This window comes from Zingiber officinale, chromosome 11B (genome assembly GCF_018446385.1).
Source record: "Zingiber officinale cultivar Zhangliang chromosome 11B, Zo_v1.1, whole genome shotgun sequence".
Classification (NCBI taxonomy): Eukaryota; Viridiplantae; Streptophyta; class Magnoliopsida; order Zingiberales; family Zingiberaceae; genus Zingiber; species Zingiber officinale.
In genome coordinates, this window is record NC_056007.1 from 83,048,893 (window position 1) to 83,061,407 (window position 12,515).

The 12,515-nt window shown below is 39.9% G+C and overlaps 1 protein-coding gene across 1 annotated transcript; it reads left to right on the forward strand.

The window, feature by feature from the left end:
• The first annotated feature begins 11,072 nt into the window (after nucleotides 1-11,072).
• Nucleotides 11,073-11,525, forward strand: LOC122034103. Its single transcript, XM_042593230.1, has one exon. It carries the CDS (start codon nucleotides 11,073-11,075, stop codon nucleotides 11,523-11,525), a length of 453 nt encoding a protein of 150 aa, XP_042449164.1.
• Nucleotides 11,526-12,515: the final 990 nt, after the last annotated feature.

A 12,515-nucleotide genomic window follows, 5' to 3' on the forward strand; every position in this document is an offset into this window, starting at 1 on the left:
ACTAAATTTTCTTTAAATGATGCTGAATTTAGGAGAAATTATATTAAGCAAGAAAAAAAGTCATGCTCAATTTAATAGAAAATATACTCGATTATAGTGTAAAGTACTGAATTTAATAAGAATTATACTCATTTTTAGACTTTTTGTACCTAAAAAATATGGTGAGCAATTTTGATAGAAAATATACTCGATTCTAGTATAAAGTGTTAACTTTAAGAAGAATTATACTCATTTTAGTATATTTTCTATCAAATTGAGCACGATTCTTTTTCCACCTCAATTAGATGGAAAATATATTAGATTTTCTTTAAATGGTACTCAATTGAATGGAAAATATACTAGATTTTTTTTAAATGATGCTGAATTTAGGAGAAATTATATTAAGCAGGAAAATATCTGTGCTCAATTTAATTTAAAAAAATACTTGATTCTAATGTAAAGTGTTGAATTTAACCAGAATTATACTCGTTTTTAGACTTTTTATACCTAAAAAACATGAGGGATAATTTTGATAGAAAATATACTCGATTCTAGTATAAAATACTGACTTTAAGAGGAATTATACTCAATTTTAGATCTTTTATACCTAAAAAAAATCTGAGGGACAATTAGGTAACAATATTTGCATGAGATAGTTGAAGCAAATAAAACTTTACATGCAGAGAGTGAAAACAAAGTTTTTTTTTATCAGGGACTGCATGCAAATTTAAAAGTTATGATTAAAGATTTTTCTCTAATTTACTGATACTCCCAAAACAAAGCAGTAAATTATCCTATTTCTTCCTCCTAATGACGATGAAGAATTTTACATTAAAAATAAAACAAGAACGGATCCTGTCCAAAAATGAAGATGATGGTGAACTAGAGATGTTGTTGGAAAGTTGACAAGATGAGGACTCCGCGTAAACCTATAACACAGGAGGCGTTAGTGTCAGGCAGGGAAGGGGTTCCCAACAATAGTCTTCCGATACTCAAGTTAGTTTCTGGTGAGTAGAAAAATGAAGAACTATAGCAAGAGCGTGTAGAAAATGGAGTTGTGCATACCTTTACATGCAGATAGGAACCTCCTTTTATAGTGTCACTGTAATGTTCATGAATGCATCTCAAAACATAGGCATGTTTTCCTAGGCATCCTAGGAAAAGATAAGTCAAAAAATATCCCTAGCAACATTCCTTAAACAACCATGCAACTTTCTGATGTGATAGCATGGAAGCTTCTAAAGTACAATTTACCTATTGGGCATGCTTTGTTGTCAGTGGCACAAACTCCTAAAAGGATATAATGAGATAGTTAGTAGGTCCACACACGGTCGACCAGCCGCTACTTAGTCGGATAGTCCTCGTCCAGACGTAATGCACAAAACTATTGTCCTACTTTTCGTTCGGCTATACTGTTGTCGGAGTGCTGCCCTTTGTCCTACTGGGCATGCCTCCCGCTCGAGGGTAGCGGTCAAGGAGAGTTGTTGCTGGGTTATCAACCTTAATTGTGAGTTGTCCTAGAGCAGTCGTTCGGGCACGATTGGGGCCAATCGGGTTGTCACACCCCTACCGAGCACACGGGGTCGTCACTCGGCTTAATTGATTTGTTTCATGGGCCTAGTCCTTTGACTGTTCTGACCTTGACCTCCACATCCATTGCTTTTCTTCTACTTTCACCTACTAATGGGGTTCCCTTTCATCACCATATCACAAGTCTTCCCCTCAAGTCTAGTTAAAGGAGGCTGCAAGTCTGACTGACTGGATGATTAGTATCTTCAGGAGCTCTTTTCTTCTTGACCAGGTGTTCTAGGGTTTATAACTATCGTTCGGCTTCAATGTTCTCTGACTCAAGAGTTTATAACCTACGTTCGGCTATTGACGTTCTTTGACTCAAGGGTTTATAGCCGTCGCTCGGCTGTCGACATTCTTTGGCTCAAGGGTTTATAGCCACCATTCAGCTATCAACATTCTTTGACTCAAGGGTGTATAGCCGCCATTTGGTTGTCGATTTTCTTTGACTCAAGGGTTGATAGTCGTCATTCGGCTGTCGACGTTCTTTGACTCAAGGGTTTATAGTCGTCGTTCGACTGTGATGTCTACTGCTCCAATGGTGATAGCCATCATTCTGCTGTCAACGTTCTTTGGCTCAAAGGTTTATAACCGTCATTCGAATCTCAACGTTCTTTGACTCAAGGGTTTATAGTCGTCGTTCAGCTTAATTGTACGCAACCCTTAGCTAATTTGCTGGCTCCTTGTTGATCTCTGCTCTGACTGTAATACCCTTTAATTGTCGTCGATGTCATCCTAATTTCTCGAAAATCATTCAGATTTTCACCCATTAATGTAAAGCACACTTGGTCATGCCTTGTAATCATGCTCCCTGCCTCCTCATTAATGCCACCTGTAACTAAATGGCACGTGTCGCCTTTGCATGCCGCCATAGGAGTGATTTGACATATGCATGTTTGAGTTTGATATGACAACAACCTTTTTAAATTCAACGATCGCGATGAATCTCTGTTTTCCAAAGCCCTTGATCAGACGGCTCAGAACAATCGTCTTCTAGGTTCTTAAACCTCCAATTTTTTCTTTTAACCCTATCATCTATTAGTGTAGGATACACTAATAATCTGATTTTGATGTATGAGAAATAGATTAAAGATAAATGTAGTGTGTGTCTAACCTTTCTATCAAATGTGTAGGAGTTAACTGGTCTGAAGGATCTGACACCAAGCTGAAATCTAGCTAGGTCTGCGGGACCCGATAACTGGTATGAAGTCCAGATAGGTCCGTGGGACCCGATATTTGGCGGGAAGTTTGGTTGGGTCCGAGGGACCTAACAACTAGCCGAACTCTAGTTGGGTCTGCGGGACCTGACAACTAACAGGAAGACCTGGTAGGTTAAAGACAAGTCAAGCGACTGCAAGTGGTAAGTGAAGGTAAGCAACTGAAGGAGAGATCTAGTGAGGACGCGTTCTCGGTTGATGAAACTGTAGGCGTTGGTCCAACTTAGGTTCTTTTGAAAAACCTAAGTTGAGACCTTGACTAGATCCTGGTCTCGGAGATATAGAATCTAATTACTACTCTTATTTTTTTTGTGCTAACTCTGTTTTGCAGGATAAATATATTTTATTTGCCTAGACTAACTCCTTTTTGCAAGAATTCAAAATGTTGACAAAAGGAGTCTAGGCGCCCGGAAGGGATCCGAGCACTCAGAGCTAATTCAAGTGCCTGGACCAGTGTCTCTTGGACATATGTCGTAGGCACCCTAGAAATCTGGGTGTCTGGAATTGGTCCAGGCGTCTGAACCACAAAAGTTATCTCGAAACTGAGTTGGAGCGCAATGACTAGTCTAACCCAGGTCAACGATCCAAGCACCTAAAAGGGGTCCAGGCATCCGGAAGTGGATAAACTTCACGGATAAATTTTCGACAAGAGATCGCCAAGTTAGCAATGGTCCAAGCTCCCGAAGGGGTTCCAAGCACCTGGAATGAGCCTATATAAGGACTTTCAACCAGCTACTTCAGAACAACATTGACAACAACTTTCATATTCAAGTGCTGCTCCGAAATGGCTCCAACGACACTGAAAGACTTCTCCAAAGTTCGAGGAACAAGAGACTTCATTTTCCTTTTTGTTTGTCGGTAATAAATTTTATTTTCAGTTCTTATACTCAATTATTTCAAACCTTTTATGAACTGATAGTGATTGCCCAACAAATGTGATCGACGATCATGGGCCTTAGAGTAGGGGTCACACATGTCAAAAATCCATAAACGGGCATTTATGATGGACATAACAGGGCAAATCCTTCTTGGATCAGCACTGCAACATAGTACACCGCCGATACTCTCTTTCCATTGAAGGACCAATTAACGAGGAGAGGATTTTGAAAAAGGTATTCGACTTCCTAGGTGTAATAAAGGAAAGAATGGAAAGAAAATATAAAATGACATTATTAAATCATGACTTGTTAAAATTCAAAATATATCAACAGACTATGATGTCGATCTGTCTTATAGACAGACCGGAACTCAGAAATTGACCAAGTTCAAACCCGCCCGAGCTCATACACAAAATTTCTTATTTAGTTATTTTTTACACAATAAGCTACGTGCTTACACATGCTCATGCTCTCAAGTATACACATGAGACTCTGATATCACTACTAGTAACTTTATATCCACAGTAAGGAAGGGGGAATATTTTGCCTGGTACTGTTGTAGGTCGAAAAAAATCTGTCGTCCAACGGAATCTCATTTCCGTTTATAGACGTCACATTGTGCGTCCCCAACTAAATGGGGGCTGAAAGTAGAATGACAACTTGGACAAAGAGGAGAGGTTTGCCCTGTCCTCTGGCATTTGTGGGGTTCCCCCTCATAAACATGTGACTGAAAGATCCTCTCTGACCTAAGCTAGGCCAACTCGGCTTGTAGAAGATCCGTCTTAGCTTTTTACCGATCCAGAGCTCGTTGCTGCTGAGATATTAGTAAATCATCCACATGAGCTTTTCTGTTTAGATCGGCTACCTTTGAGGTATGTTGGACCCTTAGAGTATCCAGCTCCTCAGTTTTTTGCTTCAACTCCGAGTAGACTTTATTCCTCAAAGCCACTTCTGACTGAACCTGTGATTGAGCTAATAGCAAACGCACCCCTGGTTCCTGTTGAGGGGAATGATGTGAATCTAGGGCTTGCACGACCTCGTTTAGAAGCTTTTCCTTCTCCAACAAAAGTCGCTCCTAGAAAGGGGGTTCGGAAGCCATGACTCTTGGTAAATCTTGGAAGGAAAGTGAGACTACGAGGAGCAAATGTGAATAGAGAATGAAGCAAGAGCACAACTCTATTTAACTTGCCAAAAGGAGTTACGAGATCATTGTAGGAGGAGTCACAGGATCACTATAAAAGGAGTCACTGGATCACTATAAAAAATGTCACAAGATCATTGTAAAAGTTATCACGAGGTCGCCACAAAAGGTATCAAGAGGTCAAAAATAGACTTAAGTCTAGTTAGTTGATTACACCTCCTTCGATTAGACTTGAAGGGAAGGCTAGTGATATGGGTTATAAGGAGTGGAGTTCGTGTAATAATGTGAAAGGGGATATAAGGAGAAGAAAGAAGAAGTAAGGAGGCTTGGTCAAGATTACCTCGCTCGAGGATGTCATCTCGGGCGACCGAGCAGAAGTACGGACCCAAATCGCCAGAAGGGGTCCAGCTTAGCACGGACGGTAGAACAAGCCTGGACGAACATATATGTAACTCGCTCGATAATGTAATCCCGGACGACCTAGCGGACGTACGAACCTAAAGCACCAGAAAGGACTCAGCTTAACGCGGTCGGTAGAACAACCCTGGCCGAGTATATGAGTTCGATGGACAAAGATCGGTTAAGTATAAATAGCCACCCGAGTATAGAAGTACTTAGCTTCATGCAGAATGAAGACATAGCACGTTCGACAGGCAAAGACCGGTCAAACGTAATAGACTGGTCGAGCATATGAGTTCGGCAAGTAAAGACCGAGCAAGTGGAAGAGACTGACCGAGCATAGAAGCGTTCAGCCTTAAGCTGTATAGAATGTTTATATACGCCCAACCGATTAATCTCGGTCGATAAGGTGTGATCGGTCAAGAGCAATAGACCAGCCAAGCACAGAGATATTTAGTCTCCCACGACCCTTAGCATACAACCGATCGAGGGAAGGTCGACCGGGCAATAGGGTTTGCACACGCCCGATTAGTTAAGCTAGATCGATAATGTGTGATCGGCGGGCACAATAGACTCGCCAAACATGGAAAGTCGATCAAACATAAAGGGTTTCAATCTTACACGGTTTCTAGCATATTTATAATAGTAGAGTCCTGGTCGAGTATAAATAACATATCGAGTATAAAATACCGGTCAAAACTAATACAACAGAAGATATTCCTCACTTAAACAGAATAGGTTTATGTGACTAAATAAGTGTATGTGACAGGTGAACCATAAGAATATGTGATCATATGACAACTTAATTAATTTGGTGATAAATAGCTTCTAGAAGTCTCCATAGGTATGCTAAACGACAAAGAAGGTACATCTTGGGTAAGAAAAAGATTTCTTAAACTATTATTACAGTTTCAGCTTACATCATCTCCTAACAAACTCTAACGAACCGGGGTCCACCTCATGACTGTGGAGATTAGATGAGGTGGAATAAAAAGGGAAATCCTCTCCACTGGCAAGATATGCAAACATACGCATTGCATCAGAATCAACCCCTAATTTCATTTTTCCCGTACTTCTTCTTCTCCGAGAGACCAACTTGAGCGTCGGAGGGCCTAGCCAGGGATTCCCACCCAGGTCTTAAGTCGTTAACGCTTTATTGGTTGGTCTCATAGTGCGCTAAAAGAGGAGATCATTCATTGGACCGCCAAGCCTTCGCTGATCCACGGTGTTCCTCATCGGAGTTCGCCTTTCCACAGGGGTAGCTCGCCAGAGTTCATTTTGTTAGTGCAGCGGGGCCGGCAAGAGGGGGTGAATTGCCTGCAATCAAAAGTATACCCTCCTCAACGAACTTCAACTCAAAAATAAAAGCAACAAGAGTAATTAAATTAAATAACAGAAACAAAGAGAGACGACTCGGCGGTTTTGACTTGGTTACAACCAAGACAGTTGTTAATCCAAGGAGTTGTTAATCTAATGCGGTGGAAAAGCACACTAAAAGAGTCTTCTTCTCTGAAGGCGAAGAAGCCTTTTACACAATTGGAAAGCACAGTAGTTGCTTAGAGAATTAAGTACAGAGTTGATTTCGAATAGCTGTTCGAGGCTCATTTATATAGGGGTTCCAGAACTTATCAGATCACCTGATTTTCGGGATCAGGTTTTGACTCGAGAGGGATCGGTCGACCGATCCCCAGGTTCGGTCGATCGAACCTGTGTACTTGGCCAGCCTTCCGTCTAGATGCAGTTTGTGTGGATCGAGCCTGCGTTCGGTCGACCGATCATCCAACGGTCTTTCCCTGAGCTGGCCCGATCAGAATGCTTGACTGAGTCTTGGGTTTATCTCCGGTTCGATCGACTGATCAGAGGGTCCGGTCGACCGATCAGCCAACGGCTGGTTGCCGACGTGGCTGCAACGGCTGGCTTCCGAAGATAGGGGTTCGATCGACCGATCATGGCGTTCGGTTGACCGAACACTTGTCAAGTCAACTCCCGGTTGGCTTGCTCTGGTTCGATTTGCTTGGGTGATTTTGGCCAACTGGAATAGGGCTCACCCGAACCCAATTCCCGGCCTTCTCCTCGAGCAGTCTTCCATCCCGACTTTACGTCTCTCGAACGTCACGCACATTCTTCACGCCCACTGGAGTACTCTTCCACATATCTCTCGTCCTTCAGACGCACCGAGCCCGTCGGCTCCCTTCCTATGTCGTCCTTCTCGCTAGCTACGTCTTTCGCTCGACTTCCTGCGTTCCTAAGCTCCTACACACTTAGACGCAGGGATCAGACAAACAAGACCTAACCTAAACTTGGTTGATCACATCAAAACAACCATGGAGTCCAACACATTTTTGTGAAGTATTGTTCGCAGATCCACTGTGATTTTCTCAGATCTATTATTCTTGTGAAGTCCGCTGTGATTTTCTCGGATCCTCCTCCATTCGCCGACATCAGAGTTATTGTTCATCATCGCTCGTCATAGCCCAGCGCTTCATCCCGCAAGCTCTCAGATAGGATCAATAACTTTAGTAAGTTCACTTGGATTTTTCCTATGAAAAGAAAATCTTATCTTTTCAATATTTTTTTGTTGTTTTCAAATGCATGTTGAGCGTATTTTGATCGTAAATTACTCTTTTTTCATTCTGATTGGGGTGGAGAGTATCAAGAGCTTCATCGTCATCTTACTTCCTCTGGCATCCTCCATCGAGTCTCTTGTCCCTATACTCCTGAATAAAAATGGATCGGTCGAGAAAAAATATCGTCATGTGGTTGAAGCTACCTTAGCTCTTCTTAATCATACCTCAGTTCCACTTAAATTTTGGAATGATGTTGTCCAAACCGCAATCGTCTACCTACTCCACTACTTAAAAATAAGTATTCATTAGAAAGACTTTATAATCGTCTTCCAGATGACTCTTTCTTTCGTATCTTTGGTTGCGTATATTATGCTTGGCTAAGACTTTACTCTAAACACAAGTTAAACTCTCGCTCTCTATAATGTGTTTTCCTTGGTTATAGTAATTTACATCATGGGTACCGTTGCCTCCATATTTCGACCGGACGGATATATATTTCTTGACATGTTACTTTTGATGAATCTATTTTTCTGTTTGCAGTTGCTACCTCGGATCCTTTTTCAGATAATCAAGGCACCTATCTAATATCACCGAGTACTATACTAGAATACTCACATATTAATTTATTAGGACATATTGAAAGTACAAGGGGGGATGGTATCTTGGATTCTACTCCATCTCCATATATTCCTGTAGACTTAACGGCTAGTGGTGATCCACTCTTCAATTCTGATTCTCATCCGTCTGACCACTCATCTCTGAGTAGCTCTGATGATGATACTCCTCAGCGAATGCTTCCTCTAAGCGATATATATGCACGATGTCAACTAGTTTCCACTCGTTATCCACTTCCACGTGCTCTTATTGCTTCTTTAAATTTTGTTGAACCTTTGAGCTTTAAACAGGCAGTCAAAGATCCAAATTGGCGTGTTGCGATGACTACAGAATTTGATGCTCTTCTTCGCAATGCAACCTGGAGCTTAGTTCCTCGTACTCCATCTATGAATATTATGGGATCTAAATGAGTTTATCGAATTAAGTATCGTGTAGATGGATCTATTGAACGTTATAAAGCTCGCCTTATTGTTAAAGGCTTTAATTAACAACTAGGTATTGACTTCAATGATACTTTTAGTCCAGTCATCAAAATTACAACTATCAGATTGCTACTATCTATAGCTGTTAGCTCCAATTGGCCGATACGACAATTAGATATTTCCAATGCTTTCCTTCATGGACACCTTGAAGAAACTGTTTATATGGAGCAACCATCTGAATTCATCCACCCGTAATTTCCAGCACATGTGTGTCAACTTCAGAAATCTATATATGGTCTTCGGCAAGCACCTCATGCATGGTTTCATCGTCTATCTACCTGGTTTTATACTCGGGGATTTTATGGCTCAAAAACTGATTCTTTACCATTCTACAAATATAATGAGGAGTTTTCAATATTTGTTTTGATTTATGTGGATGATATATTAATAACTGGTAGTGATCAAAATGACATTATTACTTTACTCCATCTTCTTCGTCAGGAGTTTCCTATTCAGGATCTTGGCAATGCTCGATTTTTCCTTGGCATAAAGTTTCTCTCACATTCTGAAGGTTGTCTTATCTCTCAGAGAAAATATATTACTGAACTTCTACAAAGAGCTAAAATGGACGGTCCATGTCCTATCTCTACACTGATCATTGAATGTGGTTTCACTGTACCTTCATCCTCCTTTTCAATGTATGACCCCCAGATCTATCGAAGCATTATTGGTGTCCTACAATATATCACCATTACACGACCCGATATTGCTTTCTCTGTGAATCGTGACTGTCAATTTATTCATGCTCCTATTGAACATCATTGGGAAGATGTTAAGAGAATTCTTTTCGATATCTCAAAGGTATTGTTCTACATGGTCTTCTTTTGTATCATTAGTTCTTACGAGAGTTGATTGCCTACAGTGATGCAGATTGGGTTGGATCTCACATAGATAAACGTTCTACTAGTGGATATGTCATATTTCTTAGGTGAAATCTTGTTTCTTGTCTTTCAAAAAAGTAACCTACAATCTCTCGCTCAAGTACTGAAGCTGAATATAAAGTTATAGCTAACGCGACATCAGAAATTATTTGGCTACAATATCTTCTTTCATTATTACACTTTTCCCCAACTGCTACGCTTAAAATCTGGTATGATAATATTGGAGCAATTTATCTTACGGCAAATCCTATTTTTCATGCCCGCACCAAGCATGTAGAAATTGATTTTCATTTTATTTGTGAGCGTGTGCTGACTCGACAACTTTCAGTTTTTTACATCTCTATTGAAGATCAAATTGTTTATATATTTACCAAGTCATTATCCAGACAGTCGCTTCACCAAGTTAGCACTCAAACTTAACGTTCAGAAACTCCCGTTGAGTTTGTCGGAGGATAATGATAATAATGAAAAATAATCTTAAATTGATTTCAATTAATAGAAATTTATTATATTTGACATCATAATCAAGATTGATATCACAATCAAAATTGACCTGAGTCAAATAGTAAAAATAATATTTTTAAATTTATTATATTATTACTATACTTATAAATATATCATATTTAATCTTTTTATTATTATTTAGACAATTTATATAAATAAATCTATTGATTTTAATATATAGATCAATAATTATTTTTTATTCTAATTTTTTCTTCATCTATTAATTTTTACAAAGGGCTCTTGCTGCTTATTGTCGCTTACTGCGCAGCGGTGGCGGCCGACCATCGCTTGACGCCGTCTAACTGCGAGGCGTTCGCCCGACGTCGAGAGACTACTGCCAATTTTTTAAATATTTAAAATTATATTAAATATTAATTATCCTGGGCGAAACGGCGCATCGCATCGCATCGATGCCGTTTCGTCGTGCGCTTGCGTTCGCGTCTATAAAATGGTAAGGGCAAGTTACAACGAAATTACGCGGTCATTCAGGGAACCGGTGTAGAATAACTCGTGGTCAAATATGTGGCAATTAATGACGCGTAATACAAGTGAGAGAATAATTAATGTATTGAGATATATTATTTTCTGGAGAAAATCGAAATCAATTAATTGAATTTCGGACCATTCTAACTTGCTCGCTAAGAACATGGACATAGGAAACTTGTCGTGAAGACTTAGAACTAATTGGTACGTAGTCAAGAAAATGTTTCTATATATTTACATTGTTTGATCCGAGCCGATTTAATAGACCAGCCAGTTTCAGATATTCCAGATAAAACTCCAACTCCATCACGTCTATTTTTATTATTATAACGATCTCTCTGGTAATCCATCTCCATCATGGCTTCCGAGAAGAGAATTTCGGTGCTGAGCCGGCTGCGGCGGGCGATCGCCAACGTAAAATTTCTGCTCTCTTTCGATGCCACCCGGTGGATCATCTCCTCCCTCAAGAGATCTTCGTCCCCGGCGGCCGAGCTCAGCTTCCATACCAGGCCGAGCTTGCTCGACTGCTCCGACGACTACTACGACTCGAGGTCGTCGTTCGCGCTCTCGCGGACGTCGTCGAGCCTGATGAGCTCGCCGGACCCGGCGACGGAGATGACGAGGTCGGCTAGCGACGCGTCGTCGTCGTCGTCCCCCGACGGTGGCTCCGGCGAGGATATTAATTTGAGGGCGGACAGGTTCATCGAAGGGTTCTACAGGCAGCTGCAGATGGAGAGGCAGGTGTCGCTCGAGCTGAGGTATCTGAGGGGGGACAGCGGCAAGAGCTTGGAGAGAACCACCTCCGATTGAAATTCTTTCGTTCGTGGATTTAAGGCCATCACTATAACCTCTATTTGCATGGTTATCGGATTGATTGAAGTAATTACTATTGTGGATTTGCATCTCCTTTTTTTTTCCTTTTTTTTTTTTTTTTGAGATTTTTTGTGTGCAGACGGATGCTACCTACTTGTATTTTCTTTTTCTTTTAATGCTTCTGTAAATTTATGCATAATCGAAATGAGTACGAGAGATCACGAGTACTATCGAATAAGCTACTTGGTTAACAAAATTATCTCATCGATTATGTTTCTGTAAACTCATCGACCTCAGCTGAAATTAGTTTGCCATTTTTGTACAACCGAGGTCGGTGATCGAGTTCACCAAATTAGTTTGCTTGTTATTTTTACCTTTTTTAATTGGCATCATCTATTCAGCCTTTAGCTCGACTAATCGTTGAAAGTGACTGGTCCGTTCTTATAAAAGTTTTTCATCCGTCACCTAAATATATCGAGAAAATACAGATGAAAGTTCAGTATTCTTGTATCCACTATCTATTAGGAAGAAAATTCTCTATAATAGATGTGTGAAAGCCAAAAAAAACAAGAAAAACAAGTTGGATTTACTATAAAAGAAAATTTAATTAATAAATGATGATTATTCCTCATACAATTAGATTGGGTTGATATAAATTTTACATTCTAAGATTAAAAAAAATCATAACATACCATTTCAATTTTATAAAGAAAGACAGAAAAGATCTTTCTAAAAAAGAAAATTTTTTGATAAAAATTAAAATTTTATAAGTAGAACGTTGTTATAGACTAATTATAATTCATAATTATCAAGAATATCAAAAATACTCTAAATATCATAAAAATAGAAATTATTAAAAATAATAATAACATATTTAAAGACTCTGTTGAGGACCGGTGGAATTTGGACAAAAAAAAATAATGAAGGTTACGGGTACTCATAACTTGATTCCAAATCCGGAGTTAAAAGTTATGATTATTTAACATT